The sequence below is a fragment of the Mesoplodon densirostris genome, chromosome 14 (genome assembly GCF_025265405.1).
Source record: "Mesoplodon densirostris isolate mMesDen1 chromosome 14, mMesDen1 primary haplotype, whole genome shotgun sequence".
NCBI classification, from domain to species: domain Eukaryota; kingdom Metazoa; phylum Chordata; class Mammalia; order Artiodactyla; family Ziphiidae; genus Mesoplodon; species Mesoplodon densirostris.
In genome coordinates, this window is record NC_082674.1 from 39,328,161 (window position 1) to 39,354,867 (window position 26,707).

Consider the following 26,707-nt stretch of genomic DNA (forward strand, 5'->3'; position numbering starts at 1 on the left):
TAGAATGGGATGTGTCCCAAACACATCATGGGCTCTGGAGTCAAATTCTCTGACACTTGCAGGATGACTGCTTTGGTTCCTGGTGCTGCAGGCCCTGGTGCCCACCAGTGTAGCTGGCAGAGCCCTGATGCAGAGGAGGGGCAGCTGGAGGGGGTACTGCGTTCTGCACCCTCGGGCTCTCTAAAAGGGAAAAAAAGATAAGAAAAAATCCACACCAACAAAGAAAAATCTTGTCTCAGAAGACTCAGACAATCCTGGTTAATAATGAAAAGCATTCCCGTGGATGATGCTGGTGAAAGGAAGGAGCATTGAGGGGATTCAGAGATGTGCCCTGAGCCTCAGAGATCAGCCAGCTGAAGCGGAGCTGGGCTCCTGCAGCCTGAGTGCTCCCGGCCCTGCGGGCCACTCCAGGCTTTCCCTCTTTAGAAGGAGTTGCCCTGTGCGCTGTGCTAAGTGGACTAACTCCAGGCTGAGAAAGGCCTGCTAAGCCCCTTACCACTGCAATTCCCAAATCTCTGGGAAATGCCAGAGTCCGCAAGTTGGTGCTATGTTCCATCGCATTGCATAATACTACGCCATTCTCTGTGTGTAGCGGCTGTACTATATATATACATCAGGAGGCAACATATGGCTCTCCCCATCCCCACCTGTCATAACTGTGACTATATCACTTCTGACGACCAGAAGGAAGCTGCTGGGCTGGGCCAGGATTCTAAATGCTGCGGAGGTAATTCAGAGCCATGAAAGTTGCACCATATGCTTTGGGGTTGCCAGCTGCTTACGTGCATCGAGACGGGGTTTAGTGCCAGTCTGCAAAACCCAGGGGTGGCACTCTTCTCACTGCCGTGTGCACCGGGCGAGGGTCTGGGGTGCCACTTTTTCTCTCCCCAGAGGAGAATCTGCTGGGGACCACAGTTCTCCAAGAGGGAGCCCATAAGGAAAACAGGCTCCCCCAAAACCTGCCCTTGATAACATCGGGCCTGGCCAAATAGTATTTCTTTAAAAAAAATTTTTTTTTTGGTTTCATTTTATTGGATAAAGGTTAAGAAAGCGCCAGCGTCTGAGAGAAGGAAAGCAAACGCCGCCCGGCTGCACCCCAGCCTGGTGAGGGTCCGTGGCGCGGCGAGGCACGCGTCTACCTGGAGGCGCTGGTCTCGGCCAGGCGGTTGTTCATGATGCCCAGCGCGCCCACGCCGCCCGAGAAGCCGTTCTGGCGCGTGTTGACGCACACGCTGCGCGGGTAGCCGTTGGCCGTCTCGGACAGCTGCTTCTGCAGCAGCGCCAGCGACACCTTGTTGGAGGCCGTGAGGTCGCGCATGGAGATGAGCTCGCCCGACAGGCGGCGGCCCTCGGCGTCGCTGTCGCGGGCCGCGGGGTCGGCGCCGAGCGCGGCCAGGCGGCGGCGCAGCCGGGAGCCCGGGGTGATGGCGTTGCGCCGGGCCAGGGGCGCGCCGGGCGCCGGGCAGCAGCGCGCGCAGCAGCGGCAGCTCAGCTTGCGCAGCATCCAGTTGAGCACCTGCTTGATGAGGATGGAGATGACGTTGAAGAGCGAGTAGATGCAGCACACGCCGAGCAGGATGAAGAGGAAGTTGCCCAGGCGGTAGAGCCCCTGGTTCCGGTAGGCGGCGTGCTGGCTGCTCACCAGGTCCCCGAAGCCGATGGTGCTGAAGGTGACGAAGCAGAAGTAGAGCGAGTCCACGTAGTCCCAGCCCTCCACGCTGGTGTACATGGCCGAGGCGCAGCAAGCCAGCAGCACGGCGAACAGACCCAGGATCAGCAGCACGTGGTACACCGAGGGCTTCCAGCCAGCCAGGCAGTCGGCTTCCGAGAGCGCTGAGCCGCGGCGGAAGGTGGCGGGCAGCAGGCCGCTGCGGCGCAGCTGGCGCTCCCGGCAGGCGCGCATGATGAAGGCCAGCAGCGAGATGATGCGCTCCAGGAAGAGGTTGAAGAACAGGATGGTGCCGGCACAGCCGAACAGCCCGTAGGCGATGAGGAAGGCCTTCCCGCCCACCGTTGCGGGGGTGGTCATGCCGAAACCTGTGGAGACCAGAGCAGGGGTCAGCGAGGTCCTGGCTGAGCAGGTGGTCCCCACCCTGCGCGGGGCAGGCATCTGCAGGTGCTGACATGGCTCCTATGCTGAGTGGCATCGCTCAAGTGGTATTTAGACATTTCTCTTTGGTGGCACTAGATATGGTTCCTAATCTGGGCAACCCCTAAACTGATGGAGGAGACATGGCCCCTCGTCTGGGGGGGGGAATCTATAAATCAATATGGGTGAGGCAAGATGGTCACTAGGAGGGACCCATCAGGACACACAAAACAGAAACCACTGCACAGATGCAAACTACTGTGATGCCCACAAACCGAACAAGTGTCACCTGGTCTCCTATCCCTCAAATTGTTTTTTTAATGTACCAGTGGCACACCTGGGCCTTGTTAGGACAGACTTCCATAAAGGCTTCATTTTATGGGATTGCTGGGGACCAGGTAGGGTGTGTTCAGTCCAGGTAGCTATATTTGATGGTCTCTGAAAAGGGGTTTATGAAACTGACAAATGGATTGTTTGAGAATGAGTCCACAACCTTCAGAGAGTAAGCGTGGCTCTGCCATTGGACATCAGCTCCTTCTCACCCAAGGACAACCATCACCCTTGCTCACACGTGTAGCCAAGGGAAAGGTTTTGGCCCCGCTGGGTCCTGTGCTGCCGTGTGTCTGGAGTGGCTTTTATCCTGAGAGGTCTGCTCTGTGCCAGGGCAGCTGCTCAGTGCTTTGACTCTTGTAATTAAGTCTTAATTTACCCATTCGTTCAAAGCACAGTCTTTAAGGGAGCTTCTTTATCAACTGATTTCTGCAGAAGGCTTGGCTTCCCACCAGGATGCTTGGCCCCTGTCCTCCAGGGCAGTGCAGAGTGGCAGCTCTGCTTCTCCAGCCTGAGCTCTCAGCCTGTTGTGGTGTCCTTGTGGGACCCATGCTGCCCGCCTCTGGTTATGGGAGGGGATGGAATCCCTTAGCATGAAGATCCACTGCTGCCTGGAGCCTGAGCAGAAAATGCATCATCTGTCTGAGTGGCACAATAGCACCTGTCAACATCTCTCTGTAGCAGAAGTTCAGGGGCATCCCCGTTTAATGCATGCCCGACGTCAGGAGGTCTACCTGTGCACTGTTAAGTGGGGTGGCGCCAGCTCTGGGAAAGGGGTGGCTTACCATTTCCCTAAAAAGGCCAGAGAAAGTTTTTTTTCAGAATGTTCCCTTAAACTTGTATGCTAATCATTTTCTAGATTCCTTGGAGGAAATGCCCAATTGCCTGACATTGTCTTCATCTTATGCTTAATGACTCAAGTTAGGAGAAAATCTTATCATGATACCTCTGTTGAGGAAGATGGATTATGTCCCTAGATTCAGAATTTGGCCGTAAGAGTGTGAAAAAAGCCAAACTAGCAGTGTAACCGGGAACTCAATAGAGGGATTTTGCTGCACTTTAAAGCCAAACTCAGGTTCTTGAATTCATGAAGAAATCAGCTCTGAATCGATATGACTATACGTGGAGTGGGAGTGTTTGTATTTGTGTGTGTGTGTATTTATAAAAAGTCCTAGGTTGATGACCCAAGTGTCCAACAGCCTAATTCATGCTCTGTTCATACAAGGAAATACTATACAGCAAGGAAAAAGCACAAACCACTGCCACTTGCAACAACATGAATGAATCTCACAAAAAGAATGTTAAACAAAAGAAACTGGACACAAAAAAAAGTATTCCATTTGTATAAAATTCAAAACCAGGCAAAACCAAGCTACAGTATCTTTTTAGGGATGCATACTTGGCTGGCAAAATTATAAGGGAAATCAAGGAAGTAATTTTGATAAAAGTCAGAATTGGGGTTTCCTCTGGGGATGGCAGGGTGTGGTGACTGGAAGGGGACCCAGGGGGACTCTGGGGTGCTGGAAATCTGTTGATCTGGGTGGAGGTTACATGGGTGTTTGTTGTATAATAACTTTCAAATTGTGTGTTTTATGATTCTTTTGTACTGTCATGATAAAAACTTCAGAATGCCTAGACTATTAGAACTGTGAGGCACCTTAATCCTGGTCTGCCCCTCGCTGTATAGGTGAGGGAGAAGGGGCAGAGAGGACATGGCCTACAGCTTGTGGGGGACACATGCCATTCATGTGTCCTGGCTTCTAGCTTGGTGCTTAGACTGTCATACACAGCACTGCTGCTACTCATGAAGGGAAAACAACACCTCTCGTAGGGGGATCACTTGGCTAAATTCCTAGAGAAATGAAAAATCCTGAGCCTGGAATATTAATACTATGCCTAAGAGGATATTGAATGGGATTTTCCTATTTTGAGAATTTTCAGCTAAAGTCTTAAAGCTAAGAGTGACATGTAATATGTTAGCCCTCATTCTAAAGAGAAGTTTTAGATACATCTATGTCATATCAATTAAAATGGCAAAATGGGTCTGGTGACTAGTAACCCCTACTACCCACTTCCAGGCTGTACAGAAAGGTTAGAAATTATCCAGGGATAATGGGAGACGGTCCTGAAGTAGGAGGGGTGCTGTGGCACCCGCAGGTCTAGAGATGGTGGTGGTGGTGATGGTGAAGAGAACGTCAGGCTGCAGCAAGGGCAGCCTGGCAGCTCATTTCCCGGTGGATGCTGGCTGAGCTGCAGACACTTGAAAGCTTACCCAGGAGCACTGGAGTGGGGCGTGGTGAGGTTTTCGGGAGAACCAGAGGTGTCTCCTGGAGTCTGACGCTGTGCTGGATAGTTCTGTGGGCCAGAGGCGGACCGGAGCAGCCCACACAGGCAGGGACAGGAAGAGGGCATCAGTGGGAGCAGTCTGTACTCCCAGGACACCTTGCACCAAGGATGGGGGGGAGTGACATGGGTCAAGCAGACTCTGCAGACAGCAGCCACATCTGAAGAGACTCTGCCCGGGAGGGCTGCCTGCTGGATCAAGGGTGCCTGAGGGGTAGAGGGCAGGGGACAGTATGCGATGTAGTCACGGGAAGCACCACCCGCTCAGGGAAAGGTGCAGGGCAGTGGTCCCTGTATTGGGGGGGAATCTCCAAAGACCCATATGGGCTCCATGCACGGGTATGTCTGTCCTAGCCGTGGGTATTGTGATGCCACCAGCAAAAGCTAAGAAAGGATGGTAGTGGCACCAGTGATGTAAGACCAAGAGGAAACAAACAGATGACTCCTCCCATACTGCAGGTCCCTGAGCCGGGGGCTGGGCCAGAGCTGGAGGGACAGGCTGAGCTTTGATTAGAAGTGAATTTGAAGATGGGATTTAGATTGGGTTGGACATCTGAGAATGGGTCTCAATTTTAAAACCGGTGGTACTTAAAAAAATATTATTTGGAAAACTCTAGCATCTATCCAAGATGTTGTTAAGAAATCCAAAGGAGAATTCTTCAAAACCATAGATGAAGACAAAGCCATTTCCCGTGCCAGCCCATTTAATAAACTGGTTCCAAAGGCCCACCACTCACAGTGCCAGCCCCGCAGGTCTCGTTTCGCTCCATCTCTACAACCTTTGAGGGAGGCACACCCCTGTTTAACAAATGAGGAGACCTCGGGTAAAGGGGCTAAGTAGTTGCCATGGCTGCCCAGCCCAGAAATGGTGGGGCTGAGCCTGAAACCCAGGTTGGCTGGTGTCTAACATCCACCTTCTCTCTGCCACCCTAGACTGTCTTCTGAGGGCACCGCAGGGCCTCCATGCCTCTTAGAAAACCAAGAGGGCTGGCAGCTGGGGGAGCACTTTCATGGCAGGGTGGCTGACCCTCAGTCACAACTCCTGTCCCCAAGACTCCACTCTCCTCTTGTGGCTGTCTCTCCACTGACTGTCGCTGGGGAGAGGGGCCACTGCTCCTCCCTTAATGTCTTCACCAAGGTGGACTCACCCCCTTTCCCGTGGCACAGCTAAGACGGCGGGAAAATTCAAACCAGACTCAACCCAGGGCTTGGGGACAGCAAGAGGACTGAGGCACAGAAGGGACCACTGCTTCTGGCCCACAGTCCAGCCGGTTGCCCCCAGGCAGGGTGCTCATCTGCCTGCTGGGCTCCTGACAGGACTGCCCCTACCTGACCTACCCCCGAGTCAAAAGCCATCTCCAGGGCTTCCCTGGTGGCGCAGTGGTTGAGAGTCCGCCTGCTGATGCAGGGGACACGGGCTCGTGCCCCGGTCCGGGAAGATCCCACATGCCGCAGAGCGGCTGGGCCCATGAGCCATGGCCGCTGAGCCTGCGCGTCCTGAGCCTGTGCTCCGCAACGGGAGAGACCACAACAGTGAGAGGCCCGTGTACCACAAAAAAAAAAAAAAAAAAAAAAGCCATCTCCACCCTCGGGGAGCATCTTCAGGTTCCTCCAAACTCCTCCATGAGTGGATCCTGGCTTCTGCCCCAGCAGCCCCTTTAGAGTCCACGTTTCTTGCTGAGGATCTGCCTCTTCCCTGGGTGACAGAACCCAGAATGAGACTTATTTTTCCACCCACGCTTCTTCTTCCCCACACGGCCGTGGCCTTTGCCAGGGCCTCTACACAACAGCACCACCAGATATGCACCCGGAGCACCGTCATCCACCTGCTCATTCCTTTCTTCAGCAAACACTTACTGAAGACCTGGTTTGGCAGGCCTCGGGCTGCGCTCAGGGCTGTGGTGGAAAACCAGACAGACACCCGCACAGAGGATCCGGGCTGCCTTCTTAGAGGTTTTGCACAGCTCCCCACCCCTCTGCTGCCTGTGGCTCAGCCCTGGGCCAGGGCACAGCTTTACCCTGCTGCCCCCGTGCAGAGGCTGGGCCAGACCTGTCCTGAGGTGTCCTCATGGCTATGACTCCAGGCCCAAAATGATGCCAAGTGCTTGACTGGCTGTGGCACTCTCTGCCCAGAAGGAAGGGGACAGGCAGGTCAGGAGGTTCTCTGTGCCCACTTCACCTCCCTTTGCTTTCCTACAGACCCACGTCGGCTCAGCGCCAGAGGCAGGGCGGAGGGGGCACAGTCTACCCTCCTGCCCCATCAACGCCAAGAGGCTCAGAGCTCTGAGCTCTTGCTGAGGGCAGTAGGGTCCGTGCCCAGTGCTGCTACCTAGCCAGATGCTTCCCAGGGTGGAAGAATAGTCCCCCAAGCTCTGGGGAGCCAGGCCGGCTCTGGAGAGGGGCCTTGAAGCTTCAGCCAGAGAAAAGGCAAACCCAGCCACCCCGAAAATCCCCATTTCCCCCACTCACACCCTGCGGAGGCAGGCGTAATCTGTCCCCGGGTTCGCACCAAGCCTCTATTTTGTTTATGCCACAATTGATCTGCCATCCCAGTTTGCAAAGAGCAGACACTTGGGGGCTTTATTATGCCACTTTGACAAAAGCTGTGAAGCTCATTCCCACAGCCTGTCTGGTGCCGCCTTCGCAAATGGGGCTCTGGTGACAGGGCCTCCGGAGTTCAGCTCCGAGAGCCTGGAAGTGAGATGGAGAGACCAGCACTGGTCTGAATCGGGCCCTGGGTGGCAGCCTCTGTGCTGGACACTGGACGCATGTCCCCTCATCCGGTCCCTCCAACCACCCTGAGAGGGACGCATCATCAACCCCAACAATGCAGGCAAGGACATGGGCCAAGGGAACTGAAGATACTCGGCCGAGTTACCGTTTGTAAGTGGCTGAGCTGACCCTGAAGCCCTTTCCACTGCGTCAGATGGGAAGCCTGAGCTCATCACCTTGGGGACTTTTTCCCCACTGGCTCTGCAGTATCAACTTGGTGGAGGGGAAATATAATTTATAATCCAATCTGGGATACTTTTGAGAGCAAATAATTACCCCAGGATAGCAGGTGTAAACCAGAGCTGATCAAGCAACTGGGATGCATGATTAGAATGCAGATTCCAAGGCAGGTCCCACTCCAGAGGCTTATTTAGAGGGACCCAGGAATCTACATTTTAACAAATGTCTCCTGATGATTCTAATGTGAATGGGCTAAACCCCTTCCTTTAAGAAACAATATTATGCTGTATCCCTGATGACCCTGCTGGTTGGAATCTGCCCAATTTCAAATACTTTGATTTAAATTTCTTTTGTAAAAAAAATTTTCAGCTTTATTGAGTTACAGTTGACATATAAAACTGTAAGATATTTAAAATATACATCATGATGATTTGTTGGTTTAAATTTCAAGTGACCTAAAACCCTTGTTGTGGACATTGCAGCTGTCTCCTTAACAACCATCACCCCACCCCACAACCTAAAGTGTAGCAGCCAGGCCCCTTGGAGCACTGACCCAACTGCCAGGGGTGGGCTCTATTAGTCTAGGCCAATCAGGAAAATCCAGTCCCTTATCACGACTGGCTCAAGGATGGACAGGCCTAAGCCAATCAGTGCAGGCCATTTTCACGGCTGCAGAGACTTGCTCAGGAATGGGCATGTGACCCCATTCAGGCCAATCAGATGAGAGGAGAGTTTCTCTGATAGTTTCTGGGTAAAATGCGTCTCACTTTTAAAAAAATACTTATTTATCTTATTTATTCATTTTATTTTATTTATTTTTGGCTGCATTGGGTCTTAGTTGCGGCACGTGGGATGTTCGTTGAGGCACGAGGGATCTTTCGTTGTGGCGCGCGGGCTTCTCCCTCTCTAGTTGTGGCATGCAGGGTTTTTTTTTTCCCTCTCTAGTTGAGGCCCGCGGGCCTAGTTGCCCTGTGGTGTGTGGGATCTTAGTTCCCCGACCAGGGATCGAACCCATGTCCCCTGCATTGGAAGGCAGATTCTTTACCACTGGACCACCAGGGAAGTCCCTAAATGCTTATCACTTTTAAGAGCTGCCCTGGGTGTGGAGGGAGCAGGAGGTGGCCCCAGGAGTGGTTGGCGGCCACCTGTGGCCATGAGGAGCCAGCCTTAGATGAAGCTGACACTGCAGAAGTCTGTCCGAGTATCCTGAAAACCCTAATGAGCTGTCCAATCAAACTGCAGGCTGCCTGACCTACCCTTGGACTTCCAGTTACATGAGCCCATAAATCTCTTTTCCTGCCTAAGCCTTCTGTGACAGGCAACCAAACACACTCTAGCTGGTGCCGATGGTTAAGGGCCTGGTTAAACATCCCAGGGTCAAGGAAATGGTATCAGACTTGAACTCAAAGCTTTGACTGCTGTTGTAGCCTCGTATCAGCCAAGTGATCGAAGCAAGTCACTCTAACTCCTCTGAGCCTCTATTTCTTCATCTGTAGAACGTCGACCCCCTGATGCGAGCCTGCTCTGTGAACTGTAATACAACCTGCCAATGGGTGTTCCTCAAGATGAGACAGTGGACTTAATGCGAGGCGGAGAGAATGCCCATGATTAAGAAAAAGAAATTTTAAGTAAAGTGAAACACGTTTATTCACTGCGGGACTTTTTGGAGCACTCACCGTGTTAATGTGATTTATGAAACCACCAGGGCTATGCTAACACTATCCAGTGTTGCCCAAACTAACTTGACCATCGAATGTATTTAGTCACCTCAGGTGACTCGAGTATTTCAAAGAATAATATTTGAGAAATGCCATACTCTATCCTCGTGATGAATTAAGGATGAGGCATTTAAAAACATTCTCGAGGATTTCCCACGTTTTAAAAAGTCACTGTGACACTGCAGTGCCTTTTCAGTGCCTGGCGTGTAGAAGGTGTTGGGCCACGTCTGCTGGGTGAACGAACAGACTGTCACTCTGCTTGTTTGGAGCAGTGATTCTCAAACTCGATTATCTAGGACCCAGCTGGGGAACTTGTTAGCTTCTGGGGTGGGGCTCACAATTCACAATTTCTAACCTGGTCCCAGGTGAGGCCACTGCAGCTGGTCAGTGAACCTTATTTTGAGTACCAAGCACAGATGACTTATAGTATTAATTACCTTCAGGGGCCTGTCTCCACAATGAGATTGGGAACCCCTTGGGAGTAGGGACCAAATTATATTGGCTGTTTGGAACTATAGGTTATATGGGCTGCTCAGGTTTGAATCCTAGCTCCACTACTCCCTAGCTGTGTGTCTTTGAGCAAATTAATTGACCTTTCTGTGCCTCGTTGTTCTTATCTGAAAAGTGGAGATGATAATATTTGTACTTTTGTACTCAACTGAGTCAATATGTGCAAAACACTTAGAATAGTGCCTAGCACATTAATAAGCCCTTAATAAAGTCTTCTTCTTTCTATTCTCCACAGTGAGCAAGGGAATCATGTATAAATTAGGCACTGATAGTTATTTGTTGACTGAAAATAAAAGTTTCAAGAACATCTCAAGGGTGAGAGTTAAATATCAGGGAGAGTGGGAAAGCTGAGGTGTGGGGTTGGTGGGCAGAGGAAGGGAAAGGACCCATTAGGACTCATCAGATAAAATACAGGACTCCCAAATAAATATGAATTTCAGATAAACAAATCACTTTTTAACGTAAGTACATCCCAAACATTGCACAGGCCATAGTTACACTAAAAAATGCTTCATTGTTTTTCTGAAATTCATATTTGACTGGGAGTCCTGTATTTTTATCTGCTAAATCTGGCAGCCCTACCCATGGCCCTACTTGTCTGCTGGGCACACTACTTTGGAGAGCGTCTCCTAACATCCCGCTCTCCCGGGATCCTTCCTGACTGGCTGGAGGAGGGATAACAGGCTCACTTTAACAATCAAGTAGCCTAAAGGTCACACAGAACTGGGCCTTGCCCACCCAAGGCCAGGCCAGCAGCCTAGTCTTCCAGCGCCTCTCTCTCTCCAAGCAGGGAACAGTGGGAGATGTGGAGTGGGCTGTGGTCAGAGGGTGGGGCTGCCATCGGGCTGCTCTGTGGTTGGAGCTGAGACAGGGACTCTTGGGGAGAAGGAGGGAAGCTCCTGGCCACATTCCGTGGAGGAGGGCTGGACGCTTGAGAGGAGACACTTCCCTGGGACTGGAGCCCCAGGCCTGGAACCTCAGGGCTGCCCATGTCATCCTTTTCCAAGTCCCTCCCCTGAGGAGGACAACTGACCAGCCTGGCCAAACCTTTTGGGAGGGCTGGGAATGAAAGGAAGACTAGAAGAACTTTAGTGACGAATGGAAACGCGGAGGGGATAATAATAGCTGAAACGTGTTGAGTCCTCACTATTTCTGGGCACTGTGCCAAAACTTCATGTGTATCAATGCATATTCCGTCGTCACAGCTCTGTGAGGCACTGGGTAGCATTCATTCTAAGTCACAGCCTTTTTCCTCAATTTTTTTTTTTTTTTTTGCGGTACATGGGCCTCTCACTGTTGTGGCCTCTCCCGTTGTGGAGCACAGGCTCCGGACGCGCAGGCTCAGCGGCCATGGCTCACGGGCACAGCCGCTCTGCGGCATGTGGGATCTTCCTGGACCGGGGCACGAACCCGTGTCCCCTGCAACAGCAGGTGGACGCTCAACCACTGAGCCACCAGGGAAGCCCTTTGCTCAAATTTTAACAGCCCTGAAATCAGGATGCATCTTACCATCAATGACTTGACATAGTTTATTTGGCAGCATTCTAAATTCTTAATGGTACACGTTATTGGTATATTTATAATTGATGGTGTCTTAGATTTGATGAACTACAATGGGAACTATTATCATTCCCATTTGTGAGATTAGTAAACTGAGTAACACTTAATAAAGACACTTAGGTTAAATAACTTGCCCAGATCACAGAGCAAGCAAGTGGCAGAGCCCAGGTGTGAAACTAGAGGAGGGAGCTTGTGATGTGATAAGGGAGAAAGTTAAATGCACAAGAGTTCGGAAGAAAGAGTCATAGGTTGCTTTTGGTTGGAGCAGCAGTTCTTAACTCTGGCTCCATAATGGAATCGCCTGGGAAATTTAAATTAGTCCCCAGACCAGCTTAGGTCAGAAGCAGGGCTGATGTTCTCCTGGTGCAGTGACTGGGAGAGTCTTACGGAGGAAGAGGTATCTGTGTTCAGTCTTGTAGGGTGGATGGGATTTCGAGAAGGAGGAAGTAGAGGCCTGGGCTTGAGAAAGGTGTGCCCTGCTGGGAGAGCGCTGTGCACAGGGCCAGGGTAAGGGGCTGGGTTCAGCCTGGCTGGTTCCCACGTGCAGCTTGGCGTCTAGCCCACAGACAACGTTTAGTAACTCTTGGATGAAACTGTAGCAGAAGGAGAAGGACAAGGCTGGGAGACCCTCCTATCCACGTTGTACTCAGGCTGAACTTGCAGGAGCACTGTGGCTGTGAGGGTGTCACCTGACACCGCAAGAAGCTTCTCCATCATCTGGGCCTGGCATCCAGCAACATGTCTGGCCTTGTAGAAACTTACAAACCCTGGAAACATCAAGCTGCAGAAGATAAACTCAGGGAGTCTCCCTTCCTGCAGGCTTGGGAAGGGCCAGCATCAGCTTTCTTGGAGAGTTGAGAGCAGAGGCTGTGGCGTCAGGCTCTGGCGCCTCCACTTGCTGATGGGCCAATGGGGACACGTTATTTCTCCCCCTAAAAGTGGCCTGATGACCGCCTACTTCGTAAGGTTGCTGTGAGGAGTAAATGAGGAGGTGGCTCCCCGGCGCGTTCAAGAAGCAGCAAGCCTAGCTGGGAAACCCCCCGGGCGAGGCCCCAGCCCTCACAGTGCAGCTGAAGAGCCGAAGGTGGAGCAAGGAAAGGGCGAACCACGGACTAGGAGTTTCGGCGGAAAGGACAAGCCCCACCCCCGTACACACACCTAAGACGACTCTACCGCTAACTTGCTGTCCCTGCGTTTCACCGGGCCTCTGCGTCCTCGGCAGTCCCCGGTGAGTGGCAGCGTCCCCTCTGGGATGGCTTTAGGCTCTGGTCCCTGCGCCGAGTTGGGGGGTGGGGAGGCACCACCTTTTCCAATCCTGAAATCAAGGGTGGCAATGGGGGAGGGGGACGCCGGAGAGTGGGCCTGTGGTGGGAAAGCTGAGACTGTGGGCTGCGACGTTTGCTGCCGCTGGAGGGTTTGTCTAAATTGTAACCGAGATGGGCAGCTCCCTGAGGGCGGGCGCGGGCCTGGGCTCGTGCTGGATGCTCCCTGACTCAGGACAAAGAGGCAACACAGAAAAACACAAGTCACGTGGAGAAAGCGGACCCTTCCATTCTCCTGTTCAGTTTTGCTTGTTCTCTGTGGGCCTTTGGGATGATCTTTGTTTGCTAAGAGCAGAGGGTGTGTGGGGATGGCTGAGAGGGCAGAGGGGCTAGGAAAAGAAGACTGAACCCCGCGGGCTGCAGGTCGGGGATTTTTAACATTAGGAAAGTTTCGGTAATTTAGGAGTGATGGGCAAGTGAGCCCAAGAATCCGCTTCGAACCTCGGCGCTGTTTTCCTCGCCAGTGGGGCTCATTGAACCTGCCCCACCTGCGCGCTTCATCTGTGGGATTAAGGTTTTCTCTCCTCACCAGAAATCATTCAGCAAAATGAGTTGTTCAAAGCCAGTTAACTACTCCTGCCTCCAGGAAGCTCCCGCTTACCAATCTCTCCCGGGGCCCGAGCTGGAGCGGCTGTCAAGCTCGGGCCCTCGGAGCTGGAGGGAAGATGACTCATTTACATAGAGCCCGTCCTCCGTCCTCCGTCCTGCCGCCCAGGTCTGTCCCTGTCTCTCTGATGACTAATCCTTTCCAGGGATGAGCTCACGGCCCTACTGCACACCACGAAAGGAGGAGAGCCTTAGCCTCAGCCCAGAATCTGGGGGGAAGACTGGCTCCAAGGCCAGGGGCGGCAGGGATGGTCCCTGATGGGACAAAAGTCTGGCCATCGGGGCTTCCCTGGTGGCGCAGTGGTTGAGAGTCCGCCTGCCGATGCAGGGGATGCGGGTTCGTGCCCCGGTCCAGGAGGATCCCACATGCCGTGGAGCGGCTGGGCCCGTGAGCCATGGCCGCTGAGCCTGCGCGTCCGGAGCCTGTGCTCCGCAACGGGAGAGGCCACAACGGTGAGAGGTCCACATACCGCAAAAAAAAAAAAAAAAAAAAAAAAGTCTGGCCATCAAGAGCCCGCACCGGGGCAGTGAGATGAGGAAAGCCCTGAAGCCCACCCAGCCCTGGCCTTGCTCCCTCCACCTTAGAGTTCCCCCCACACACAGGGCTGTGGTGAGGCACAGGCCACCTCTCAGAAGGGCAGACACACCTGCTGTGGGGAGAAAGCAGGTCCACCAACCCGGAAGTGTCAATATGATGTCAACTGAATCACATTTCATCTCAAATCCTAGATCAGGGAGGAGCAGATTTTTAAAAGGGAATCTGCGGTGGTTCCTGTCAAGCAAAGGCCCCTGCTCTCACGTACACAGTTTCAATTACTCTCAGTTAATTCAGTTTTTATCCACCTGGCGAAGCACGGGCTCATTGCTGCCCATGCAGCTGTGAACCACATTTGAAAGAGGGCCTTTGCGCCCAGGCTGGGGGGAGACGCGAAGAAAGGGGCCAGTGCCCTAGAGGCTCGTGCCTCGGGGCCGCTCCTCAGGGCTCCGAGTCCATCTCGCTGACTTGGCCTTGGTGCCCGGCCGCCTCGCCATACCTCTTCTCACAGAGGCGGTCTGGCTGGCTGCTCCAGAGGAGCAAGCAAGCCAAGAAGGCACGATGAAAACAAACCGCACTTTAAGCTGCAGCCAGGGGAGCGCTGTGGAGGGTCCCGGGGAACACTGGGCATGGCCTGCTGACGTGGCCCCTAGCCCGAGAGGCTGGTAAGCCAGCACGAAGGGCTCCGTTAGGGCCTGGCTGTGTCAGGACGGCCTAGACTTGTGCCCCTGGACTGAGGCTAAGGGCTGAGGGTGCCTCCTTCTGCAAAGGGGGCGGCGTCTGTTCCTATCGCACAGTCTGCTCCCAGCCCCCCTGCGGGGAAGGGAGGTTGGTCATTGGCTTACAGGGAGGGAGGGATGGAGGGGCTGGACGGCTACAGCCTTAGGCTGTGCGCCGCACTCTGCTGGTGCATTCACAGAGGGATCCCCAGAGCTGTTCCCAGAGGCTGCGGCAGTGTGTGGCTTCTGGTCACTATTGAGGAATGGAAACTGAGGCTCAGAGAAGTAAAATGACCAGTGAGAGAACATCACCAGCATTCAGGTCCCAAGCCCCACATTCCCGGCTCTTTCCTTTCCATGTCTTAAGGCCTGACTCAGCCTTTGGTTCAGACATCATGGCTGTGATTTTGTGGTTTTTGTTGTTTTTTAAAATTAATTAATTTATGGCGGCGTTGGGTCTTCGTTGCTGCGCGCGGGCTTTCTCTAGTTGTGGCGAGTGGGGGCTACGCTTTTTTGCGGCGCGCGGGCTTCTCATTGCAGTGGCTTCTCGTTGCGGAGCACAGGCTGTAGGCGCGGGGGCTTCAGTAGTTGTAGCACACAGGCTCAGTAGTTGTGGCGCACGGGCTTAGTTGCTCCGTGGCATGTGGGATCTTCCCAGACCAGGGCTTGAAGCCGTGTCCCCTGCATTGGCAGGTGGATTCTCAACCACTGCACCACCAGGGAAGACCCTGTGATTTTGTTTTGAAACATGCAAACAACTGTACCATGCAGGAGGACTTGCTGTGGCCAAAATACCTGCCCTGGGCCTATGGCATGAGTCCATACCAGATCCCAAGCAACAGGAGATGGAGGCTAGGGCTCAGAGGTGTTAAGGACCTTGTCCAAGGTCCCAGCAATTCCAACTCAGGTCTGCCGACTCCAAATCCCACATTCCTTCCATCTCATGGTGATGACCTTGCCTTTAATCCCCTCCCCCCATTTGCACAGAGGCCCTGATGACTTGGGACCCAGATTCCTGGTTTTCTGAAAACATTCTTTCTCCTTCTGGTCCATTCTGCACATTGTCCCAGATCGACTGCATTGAAGCACGGCTCTGCCCAGATCTCTCTCCTGCTCACTCCACAATGAGCTCCCAAGTGACAGGAAGATCCAGAATTTCTTAGACTGGGATTCAAGGCCCCAACTTTTCTAGCATCATCTCCTCAGAGAACCTTCTTCTTCAGGGCCACGAGTCCCCTCACTGATCCATACACACACAGATTCATCCGCCAGGTAGTTACTGAAAGCCTGCTCTGTGTCAGGCCCTGTGGGGATATGAGGTGAGCAGAATGGGCAGAATCCCAGCCTGAAAGAACCTAGTGTCCAGCAAGCATACCATGAATATTCCCTCCTCCGTGCCTTTGCACCCGCCGTTCCCCATCTCTCAAAGTCTGCGACAACTTCTTTCCTTTTCTGTTCACCTACCTGGATTGCATTTGTCACCTGACAGCACTTAGAGTTCATCAGGCATTTAATTATGTGCTGCTCACAATGGCCCCCATACTACTGACTGTGGTCCCACAGGATTATTTAACCTTGTGTGTTTCTGTGTGCCCTTGCCAATGAGGACATGACCCGTGTCTTACGTTTCCTCTCACACTTTATAATGCAGGAGGAGTTCAAGGAACAGCTGCTAACTTCCTGGCAGAACCAGCGGTTTGTCTAGTGACCACCAGCAGGTTCCGTACTAGAAATGTGGTTTCCGTCTTAGTTTTAGTTAATTTACTAACATGTTTTTGAGACCTGCTGTGTGCCAGGCGTGGGAGGGGGGGAATACTCAGATGTACAATATTGTCCATACCCTGCTGCCAAAGGCCACCAGGTACACACCTGCAGTTGAACAAAATTGAGTCTACAGACTCACTTTAACAAGGGAGACTGTCCACCATGGGGGGCATCGCCATCAGCAGGTATCAGAAAGGACTCATTCAGGATTTGGGCTTGAGTTAGGTGACGTGGGGGAGGGCTCAAGAAAGCAGGGCTTTGCTCTGGATTGGATGCTACCAAATCAGGGAGCAGGGGTAATTCTACAATTGGGTATTTTAATAATTCTTACCTAGAAGGGGGAATGATGGGGCAAGGCCAAAGCTGGGATTGGTAAAGAAGCAGCAGTTGCTCATGTTAACCAGATGGGGGTGTTTGGTCATTTTTGTGGTTTGGATGATTTTCTTATTTGGTCTCTGTTCAGACATGATTACCGGTGAGTGGTCTGGTTTTTACTCTCACTCCACCCTGGTCCCAAGGTGGCCTCATGTGATGTAGATGTCCTGGGAAATTGCTTATGTTCAAGGTCAGAACCCCACCCCCACACTCCCTGTTGCCTAGCTGTGAGTGCTGGGCCAGCTCCTGGCTCTCAGAGGTTGCTTTTGTCTTTCTCAAGACAGTCCTGTACTTAGCGTTCCATAAGATGCTATTCACTATTTCTTTTTAAAGAAATTCCTTCCAAGTCTTCCAGTTTATTTGGCTCTATATATGGGAGACATCATGGAATGCCAGGAAACAAGAGAAGAGGTCTGGGTGGGCTTCCTAGAGGAGGTGCTGCTGGCTGAATAGTAAAGATGCCTTACCCAAGCAGGTGGAGGCAGTGGGAGAGAGTCTTGGAGGTCTGGGCTGGAACTTGGGTTCAAGGGTCATGTGGATAAGACATCCCAGGAAGCATGTACAGTATGAGAATGGGGGCCCCTCAGGAATCCCAGCATTTAAAGAGCAGAAGAGGAGCCTGTGAAGGAGGCTTTCATTCCCTCAATAAATAGTTACTGAGGGCCCACTACCTACCAGGCCCTTGGGAGTCATGAGTGATCAAGACAAAGTTCTCTCTCGAGGCTTACATTTCAGCATGGGAGATGGATAATAAACTACAAACATAATGTGCAAGTAAACTACATGGCATATTGGAAAGTGGCAAGTGTTATGGAAGAAGAAGAAGGAAAAGAAGGGGAAGAAGGAGAGGAAGAGGAAGGAGAAGGAGAACAAGAAGAGGAAGAGGAGGAAGAGGAAGAAGGAGAAGGAAGAGGAAGGGGGGAGGGGGAGGAGGAGGAGGCTTCCCTGGTGGCGCAGTGGTTAAGAATCCGCCTGCCAATGCAGGGACACAGGTTTGAGCCCTGGTCCAGGAAGATCCCACATGCCGAGGAGCAGCTAAGCCCTTGTGCTACAACTACTGAGCTTGCACTCTAGAGCCCACGAGCCACAACTACTGAGCCCGTGAGCCACAACTTCTAAAGCGCAGGTGCCTAGAGCCCATGCTCCGCAACAAGAGAAGCCACTGCAACGAGAAGCCCGTGCACAGCAACGAAGAGTAGCCCCTGCTCGCCGCAACTAGAGAAAGCCCGCGCACAGCAACAAAGACCCAGTGCAGTCTAAAATAAATAAATAAATAAATAAATAATTTTAAAAGAAGAAGGAGAAGTAAAAAGAGTTGGCTGAGGGGGTGGGGAGAGCCTGGGGAAGGGAGGGGGCAGGTTGCAGTAGTAAGTGTGTGGGTCAGGGCAGGCCTCGTTGAGGAAGTAACATCTGATGAAGGACTGGAAGGAGGTGATATCTAGGGGAAGGGTGTTCCAGGCCAATCAACAGCCAGAACAAAGGCCCTGAGGCAGGGAGATGGAGGTGGGGTAGAAGAGAAGAGGGAAAAATAAAGGAAACACTGGACAAAGAGTTGGTCAGCAGATCTCTTATGGACACTCTCAGGGCAAAGTTTAAGTTACACAAATGCCCCAGAATATGAAAAAACCGAGGAAACTACCAGGAGCCTCTTAGATAGCCTCATCACGAGAGGGCAGACAGCAGAAGCAAGAAGAACTACAGGCCTGCAGCCTGTAGAACAAAAACCACATTCACAGAAAGATAGACAAGATGAAAAGGCAGAAGGCTATGTACCCGATGAAGGAACAAGGTAAAATCCCAGAAAGACAACTAAATGAAATGGAGATAGGCAATTTTCCAGAAAAAGAATTCAGAATAATGATAGTGAAGATGATCCAGGACCTCGGAAAAAGAATGGAGGCAAAGATCGAGAAGATGCAAGAAATGTTTAACAAAGATCTAGAAGAATTAAAGAATAAATAAACAGATGAACAATACAATAACTGAAATGACAAATACACTAGAAGGAATCAATGGCAGAATAACTGAGGCAGAAGAATGGATAAGTGACCTGGAAGACAGACTGGTGGAATTCACTGCTGTGGAACAGAATAAAGAAAAAAGAATGAAAAGAAATGAAGACAGCCTAAGAGACCTCTGGGACAACATTAAATGCAACAACATTCACATTATAAGGGTCTCAGAAGGAGAAGAGACAGAGAAAGGACCCGAGAAAATATTTGAAGAGATTATAGTCAAAAACTTCCCTAACGTGGGAAAGGAAATAGCCACCCAAGTCCAGGAAGCACAGAGAGTCCCATACAGGATAAACCCAAGGAGAAACACGCCAAGACACATAGTAATCAAGTTGGCAAAAATTAAAGACAAAAAAATTATTGAAAGTAGCAAGAAAAACGACAAATAACATACAAGGGAACTCCCATAAGGTTAACAGCTGATTTCTCAGCAGAAACTCTACAAGCCAGAAGGGAGTGGCATGATATACTTAAAGTGATGAAAGGGAAGAAGCTACAACCAAGATTACTCTACCTGGCAAGAGTCTCATTCAGATTCGATGGAGAAATCAAAAGCTTTACAGACAAACAAAAGCTAAGAGAATTCAGCACCACCAAACCAGCTCTACAACAAATGCTAAAGGAACTTCTCTAAGTGGGAAACACAAGAGAAGAAAAGGACCTACAGAAACAAACCCTTAACAATTAAGAAAATGGTAATAGGAACATACATATTGATAAGTATCTTAAAGGTGAATGGATTAAATGCCCCAACCAAAAGACACAGGCTTGCTGAATGGATACAAAAACAAGACCCATATATATGCTGTCTACAAGAGACTTCAGACCTAGGGACACATACAGACTGAAAGTGAGGGGTTGGAAAAAAATATTCCATGCAAATGGAAATCAAAAGAAAGCTGGAGGGGCCTCCCTGGTGGCGCAGTGGTTGAGAGTCCGCCTGCCGATGCAGGGGATACGGGTTCGTGCCCCGATCTGGGAGGATCCCATATGCCGCGGAGCGGCTGGGCCCGTGAGCCATGGCCGCTGGGCCTGCGCATCCGGAGCCTGTGCTCCGCAACGGGAGAGGCCACAACAGTGAGAGGCCCGCATACCGCAAAAAGAAAAAAAAAAAAAAAAAAAAAAGAAAGCTGGAGTAGCAATTCTCATATCAGATAAAATAGATTTTAAAATAAAGAATGTTACAAGAGACAAGGAAGGACACTACATAATGATCAAGGGATCAATCCAAGAAGAAGATATAACAATTATAAATATATATGCACCCAACATAGGACCACCTCAATACATAAGGCCACTGCTAACAGCTATAAAAGAGGAAATCGACAGTAACACAATAATAGTGGGGGCCTTTAACACCTCACTTACACCAATGGACAGATCATCCAAACAGAAAATTAATAAGGACACACAAGCTTTAAATGACACAATAGACCAGATAGATTTAATTGACATTTGTAGGACATTCCATCCAAAAACAGCAGATTACAGTTTCTTCTCAAGTGCACATGGGACATTCTCCAGGATAGATCACATCTTGGCTCACAGTCAAGCCTCAGTAAATTTAAGAAATTTGAAATCATATCAAGCATCTTTTCTGACCACAATGCTATGAGATTAGAAATCAATTACAGGGAAAAAAACTTAAAAAGCACAAACACATACATTACTAAATAACCAAGACATCACTGAAGAAATCAAAGAGGAAATCAAAAATACCTAGAGACAAATGACAATGAAAACATGATGATCCAAAGCCTATGGGATGCAGCAAAAGCAGATCGCAGAGGGAAGTTTAGAGCCATACAAGCCTACCTCAAGAAACAAGAAAAATCTCAAATAAACAATCTAACGTTATATCTAAAGGAACTAGAGAAAGAAGAACAAACAAAACCCAAAATTAGCAGAAGGAAAGAAATCATGAAGATCAGAGCAGAAATAAATGAACTAGAAACACAGAAAACAATAGCAAAGATCAATAGAACTAAAAGCTGGTTCTTTGAGAAGATAAATAAAATTGATAAACCATTAGCCAGACTCAACAAGAAAAAGAGGGAGAGGACTCAAATCAATAAAATTAGAAATGAAAAAGGAGAAGTTACAGCAGACACCACAGAAATACAAAGCATCCTAAGAGACTATGACAAGCAACTCTATGCCAATAAAATGGACAACCTGGAAGAAATGGACAAATTCTTATAAAGGTATGAACTTCCAAGACTGAAGCAGGAAGAAATAGAAAGTATGAACTGATCAATCACAAGTAATGAATTTGAAACTGTGATTAAACATCTCCAACAAACAAAAGTCCAGGACCAGATGGCTTCACAGGTGAATTCTATCAAACATTTAGAGAAGAGCTAACACCCATCCTTCTCAAACTCTTCCAAAAAATTGCAGAGGAAGGAACACTCCCAAACTCATTCTATGAGGCCACCGTCACCCTGATACCAAAACCAGACAAAGAAACTACAAAAAAAGAAAATTACAGACCAATATCACTGATGAATATAGATGCAAAAATCCTCAACAAAATACTAGCAAACAGAATCCAACAACACATTAAAAGGATCATACCCCATGATCAAGTGGGATTTATCCCAGATGCAAGGATTCTTCAGTATACACAAATCAATCAATGTGATACACCATATTAACAAATTGAAGAATAAAAACCATATGATCATCTCAATAGATGCAGAAAAAGCTTTTGACAAAATTCAACACCCATTTATGATAAACACTCTCCAGAAAGTGGGCATAGAGGGAACCTACTTCAATATAATAAAAGGGCATATATGACAAACCCACAGCAAACATCATTCTCAATGGTGAAAAACTGAAAGCATTTCCTCTAAGATAAGGAACAAGACAAGGGTGTCCACTCTCGCCACTATTATTCAACACAGTTTTGGAAGTTTTAGCCACAGCAATCAGAGAAGAAAAGGAAAGGAAAGTAATCCAAATTGGAAAAGAAGAGGTAAAGCTGTCACTGTTTGCAGATGACATGATACTATACATAGAGAATCCTAAAGATGCCACCAGAAAACTACTAGACCTAATCAATGAATTTGGTAAAGTTGCAGGATACAAAATTAATGCACAGAAATTTCTTGCATTCCTAACACTAGTGATGAAAAATCTGAAAGAGAAATTAAGGAAACACTCCATTTACCACTGCAACAAAAAGAATAAAATACCTAGGAATAAACCTACCTAGGGAGACAAAAGACCTGTACGCAGAAAACTATAAGACACTGATGAAAGAAATTAAAGATGATACAAACAGATGGGGAGATACACCATGTTCTTGGATTGGAAGAATCAATATTGTGAAAATGACTATACTACCCAAAGCAATCTGCAGATTCAGTGCAATCCCTATCGAGCTACCAATGGCATTTTTCATAGAAGTAGAACAAAAAACTTCACAATTTGTATGGAAACACCAAAGACCCCGAATAGCCAAAGCAATCTTGAGAAAGAAAAATGGAGCTGGAGGAATCAGGCTCCCTGACTTCAGACTATACTACAAAGGTACAGTAATCAAGACAATATGGTACTGGCACAAAAACAGAAATATAGATCAATGGAACAGGATAGAAAGCCCAGAGATAAACCCACACACCTATGGTCAACTAATCTATGACAAAGGAGGCAAGGATATACAATGGAGAAAAGACAGTCTCTTCAATAAGTGGTGCTGGGAAAACTGTACATGTAAAAGAATGAAATTAGAACACTCCCTAACAGCATACACAAAAATAAACTCAAAATGGATTAGAGACCTAAATGTAAGACCAGGCGCTATAAAACTCTTAGAGGAAAACATAGGAAGAACACTCTTTGACATAAATCACAGTAAGATCTTTTTTGATCCACCTCCTAGAGTAATGGAAATAAAAGCGAAAATAAACAAATGGGACCTAATGAAACTTAAAAGCTTTTGCACAGCAAAGGAAACCATAAACAAGATGAAAAGACAACCCTCAGAATGGGAGAAAACATTTGCAAATGAATCATTGGACAAAGGATTAATCTCCAAAATATATAAACAGCTCATGCTGCTCAATATTAAAAAAACAAACAACCCAATCCAAAAATGGGCAGAAGACCTAAATAGACATTTCTTCACAGAAGTCATACAGATGACCACGAAGCACATGAAATGCTGCTCAACATCACTAATTATTAGAGACATGCAAATCAAAACTACAATGAGGTATCACCTCACACCAGTTAGAATGAGCATCATCAGAAAATCTACAAACAACAAATGCTGGAGAGGGTGTGGAGAAAAGGGAACCCTCTTGTACTGTTGGCGGGAATGTAAATTGCTACAGCCACTATGGAGAACAGTATGGAGGTCCCTTAAAGAACTAAAAGTACAATTACCATATGTCCCAGCAATCCCACTACTGGGCATATACCCAGAGAAAACCGTAATTCAAAAAGACACATGCACTCCAATGTTCACTGCAGCACTGTTTACAATAGCCAGGTCATGGACACAACCTAAATGCCCATCGACAGACAAATGGGTAAAGAAGATGTCGTACATATATACAATGGAATATTACTCAGCCATAAAGAGGAACGAAATTGGGTCATTTGTAGAGACATGGATGCATCTAGAGACTGTCATACAGAGTGAAGTAAGTCAGAAAGAGAAAAATATTGTATATCAACGCATATATGTGGAACCTAGAAAATGGTACCTATGAGCCGGTTTGCAGGGCAGAAATTGAGACACAGAAGTAGAGAAAAAAAATGTATGGACACCAAGTGGGGAAAGTGGCGGGGGGTGGGTGTTGTGGTGGGATGAATTGGGAGATTGGGATTGATATGTATACACTGATGTGTATAAAGTGGATGACTAATAAGAAAAAAAATTTTTTAATTAAAAGAAAAGAAAACCTAATACTCTCGTTTGATTTTAACATAAGACACAAACAGATAAACAAGTGGTTTTATAAAAAGAGGAAGAAGGGCTTCCCTGGTGGCACAGTGGTTGAGAGTCCGCCTGTCGATGCAGGGGACACGGGTTCATGCCCCAGTCCGGGAAGATCCCACATGCTGCGGAGCGGCTGGGCCCGTGAGCTGTGGCCACTGAGCCTGCACATCCGGAGCCTGTGCTCCGCAACGGGAGAGGCCACAATAGTGAGAGGCCTACATACCACACACACACAAAAAAGAGGAAGAAATATAATAAATATTCAAGTAGATTTCAAAGGACAGCTGAGATGCTGAATATAACTGTTTTTTCCCTCTATGAGCAGAATCTCCTGCCAGTTTATTAGGTATTAAGATGATAAGAATAACCATCAACAGTTTTTAATATCTCTGGACAATGAATAGAGCAAACTTTTACATCTTATCTCATTTGATCATCACCACAACCCAGGAAAAAGAATGTCATCATTGTCCCATTTTATAGATGAAAATATTGAATCCATGGGAGATAATGTGACGTAAGTGGCATCTGACTTCCTCGAGTCTGAGCCCCTCTCCTCTCTCTCAACCTCATCTCTCAAGCCTATAATCTTTCAGTGATAACAAGGGAAATATTTGAGGGCATATCAGTTTGTATTTTGTATACAGTGTTAATATACACTCAATCAATGTGTATCTACTAAAAATTTTACATGACAGTAATAAAAAAAAAAAGGCCAGTCTCTCTGGTTGCTGTGCTGAGGACACCTGAAGGGGTGGGTCAGGGAGTCCAATTCAGAGGCTGCGGCATCAAAGAGGTGGGGTTGCCCAGAGCAGGGTGTTAGCTGGAAGGGGACTAAGGAAGGGACACCAAAGGGAGGGCACAGACACAGGAGAGAATGAAGTCACTGATGCTAGAGGAGGAAGCAGGAAGGAGGTGGGGGGGATCAGAAACTTCTAGAAGGGTCTAGTAAGATGGGACCCTAACTGTTCCCCTGGGATTTGGGGAGGAAGCTGGCTGTAGACGTAAGGGGAGGGAGCACAGCCTTGCGGATGCCTGACTGCAGGGGGCTGCAGAGGTGCTGAAAGGGGAAGAAATGAATGGGTGTGGGGGACTGCCTTTGAAGCAGCTTATGGGGAAAGCTGGGACACCCCCACCTGGGAAGGCCAGAGCCAAGACAGGCACTTCACTTACTTTACCTCAGGGAGTATAATGGACTGAATGTGTCCCCCCAAAATTCAGAGGTCAAAATTCTAACCTCCAATATGATTGAACTAGGAGGTACTAGTGAGAGGTGATTAGATGAGGGTGGAGCCCTCATGCATGGGATTAGTGCCCTCGTAAAAGGGGCCCAGAGAGCTCCCTTCCTCTCCTTCCACTATGTGAGGACACAGCGAGAAGGCGGCCATCTGGAAACAAGGAAGCGGGCCCTCACCAGACACCAGATCTGCTAGCACCTTGATCTTGGACTTTCCAGCTTCCAGAACTGTGAGAAAGAAATAATGTTTAAACCACTTAGTCTGTGGCATATTGGTCATAGCAGCCTGAACAGACTAACACAGGAAGGTTGAGTCAATTGCTGGAGTATCAGAGTACAGTGGTTAAAATCCCTGGCCCTGGAGTCAGAGATTTGGGTTGCATTCAGCCCCCAGCACTCACTCAGAGCTACTGGCCAAGCCTTCATGTCCTCATCTATCAAATGGAGACAGTATTACCTCCCAGGATGGCTGCAAGGGTTACATGGGGCGGCTCCTGTGCTCGGCACAGAGTGGACACTCAGTAAACATGCTCCTCGCTCAGGTTACACACCTTGCAGAGGTCAGAGAAGGGAGAATGCCTAGCTGGGCAGACCTCTGTTTTGGAGAAAATACCTAACGTTTCATAACTGCATGTCAAGTGTCAGATCTTGCTTTGAAGGCATTCACTTCCTGTCTTAGTCCATTTGGGCTGCTATAACACAATTCCACAGACTAGATAGCTTATAAACACAGAAATTTATATCTGACAGTTCTGGAGGCTGGAAGTCCAAGATCCAATCACCAGCAGATTCAGCGTCTGTGAGAGCCCTCTTCCTAGTTCACTGACAGCACATTTCCACTGAGTCCTCACTGAGTCCTGGAGGAAGGGGCAAGGGAGCTCTCTCAGGTTTCTCTTTTTTTAAATATTTTTTATTTGAATTTTTGAATTGTATTTTATTTATTTTTTATACAACAGGTTCTTATTATCTATTTTATACATATTGGTGTATATATGTCAATCCCAATCTCCCAATTCATCCCACCACCACCTCCACCCCCTGCCACTTTCCCCCTTGGTGTCCATACGTTTGTTTTCTACATCTGTGTCTCTATTTCTGCCCTGCAAACCGGTTCATCTGTACCATTTTTCTAGGTTCCATATATATGCGTTAATATACAATATTTGTTTTTCTCTTTTTGACTTACCTCACTCTGTATGACAGTCTCTAGGTCCATCCACATCTCTAAAAATGACCCAATTTCGTTCCTTTTTATGGCTGAGTAATATTCCATTGTATATATGTACCAACTTGGGTTTCTTTTATAAAGGCACTAATCCGAGTCATAAGGGCCCTGCCCTCATGACCTACTCACTAACCAAAGTCCCCACCTCCTAATAACAACACCGTGGGGGTTAGGTTTCAACATATGAATTTTGGGGGGACACAAATATTTAGACCATAGCATTCCCTCACATGTGCACTCACCTGTTCACTCACTTTTGTAGCATCCTGAAGTGCCTACCGTGTGCCAGCCATGAGGTGTGTCTGCTGTACCAAGGGGCTTAGTGTCTGGCCTGGGAAGTGGGAGGGCACAGGCTCACCCCGTTAGGGACTTGAACGAGCCCAGAGACCCTAAGCAGTAAGTCCCCTCTTGTGGGAACTCCAAATGCCATCTCTGCGTTAGGTCAGGTCATCA

General features: G+C 48.9%; 1 protein-coding gene across 1 annotated transcript in view; it reads right to left on the reverse strand.

Annotated features, from left to right (window-relative positions):
* Window positions 1-1,040: 1,040 nt before the first annotated feature.
* KCNK12 (potassium two pore domain channel subfamily K member 12) overlaps window positions 1,041-26,707 on the reverse strand; it is a 53,896-nt gene continuing 28,229 nt past the window's right edge. The window contains exon 2 of the mRNA XM_060117557.1: window positions 1,041-2,037. Coding sequence (XP_059973540.1) covers window positions 1,136-2,037 — 902 coding nt within the window. The 3' untranslated portion in view covers window positions 1,041-1,135. The remainder of the gene's footprint in view (window positions 2,038-26,707) is intronic.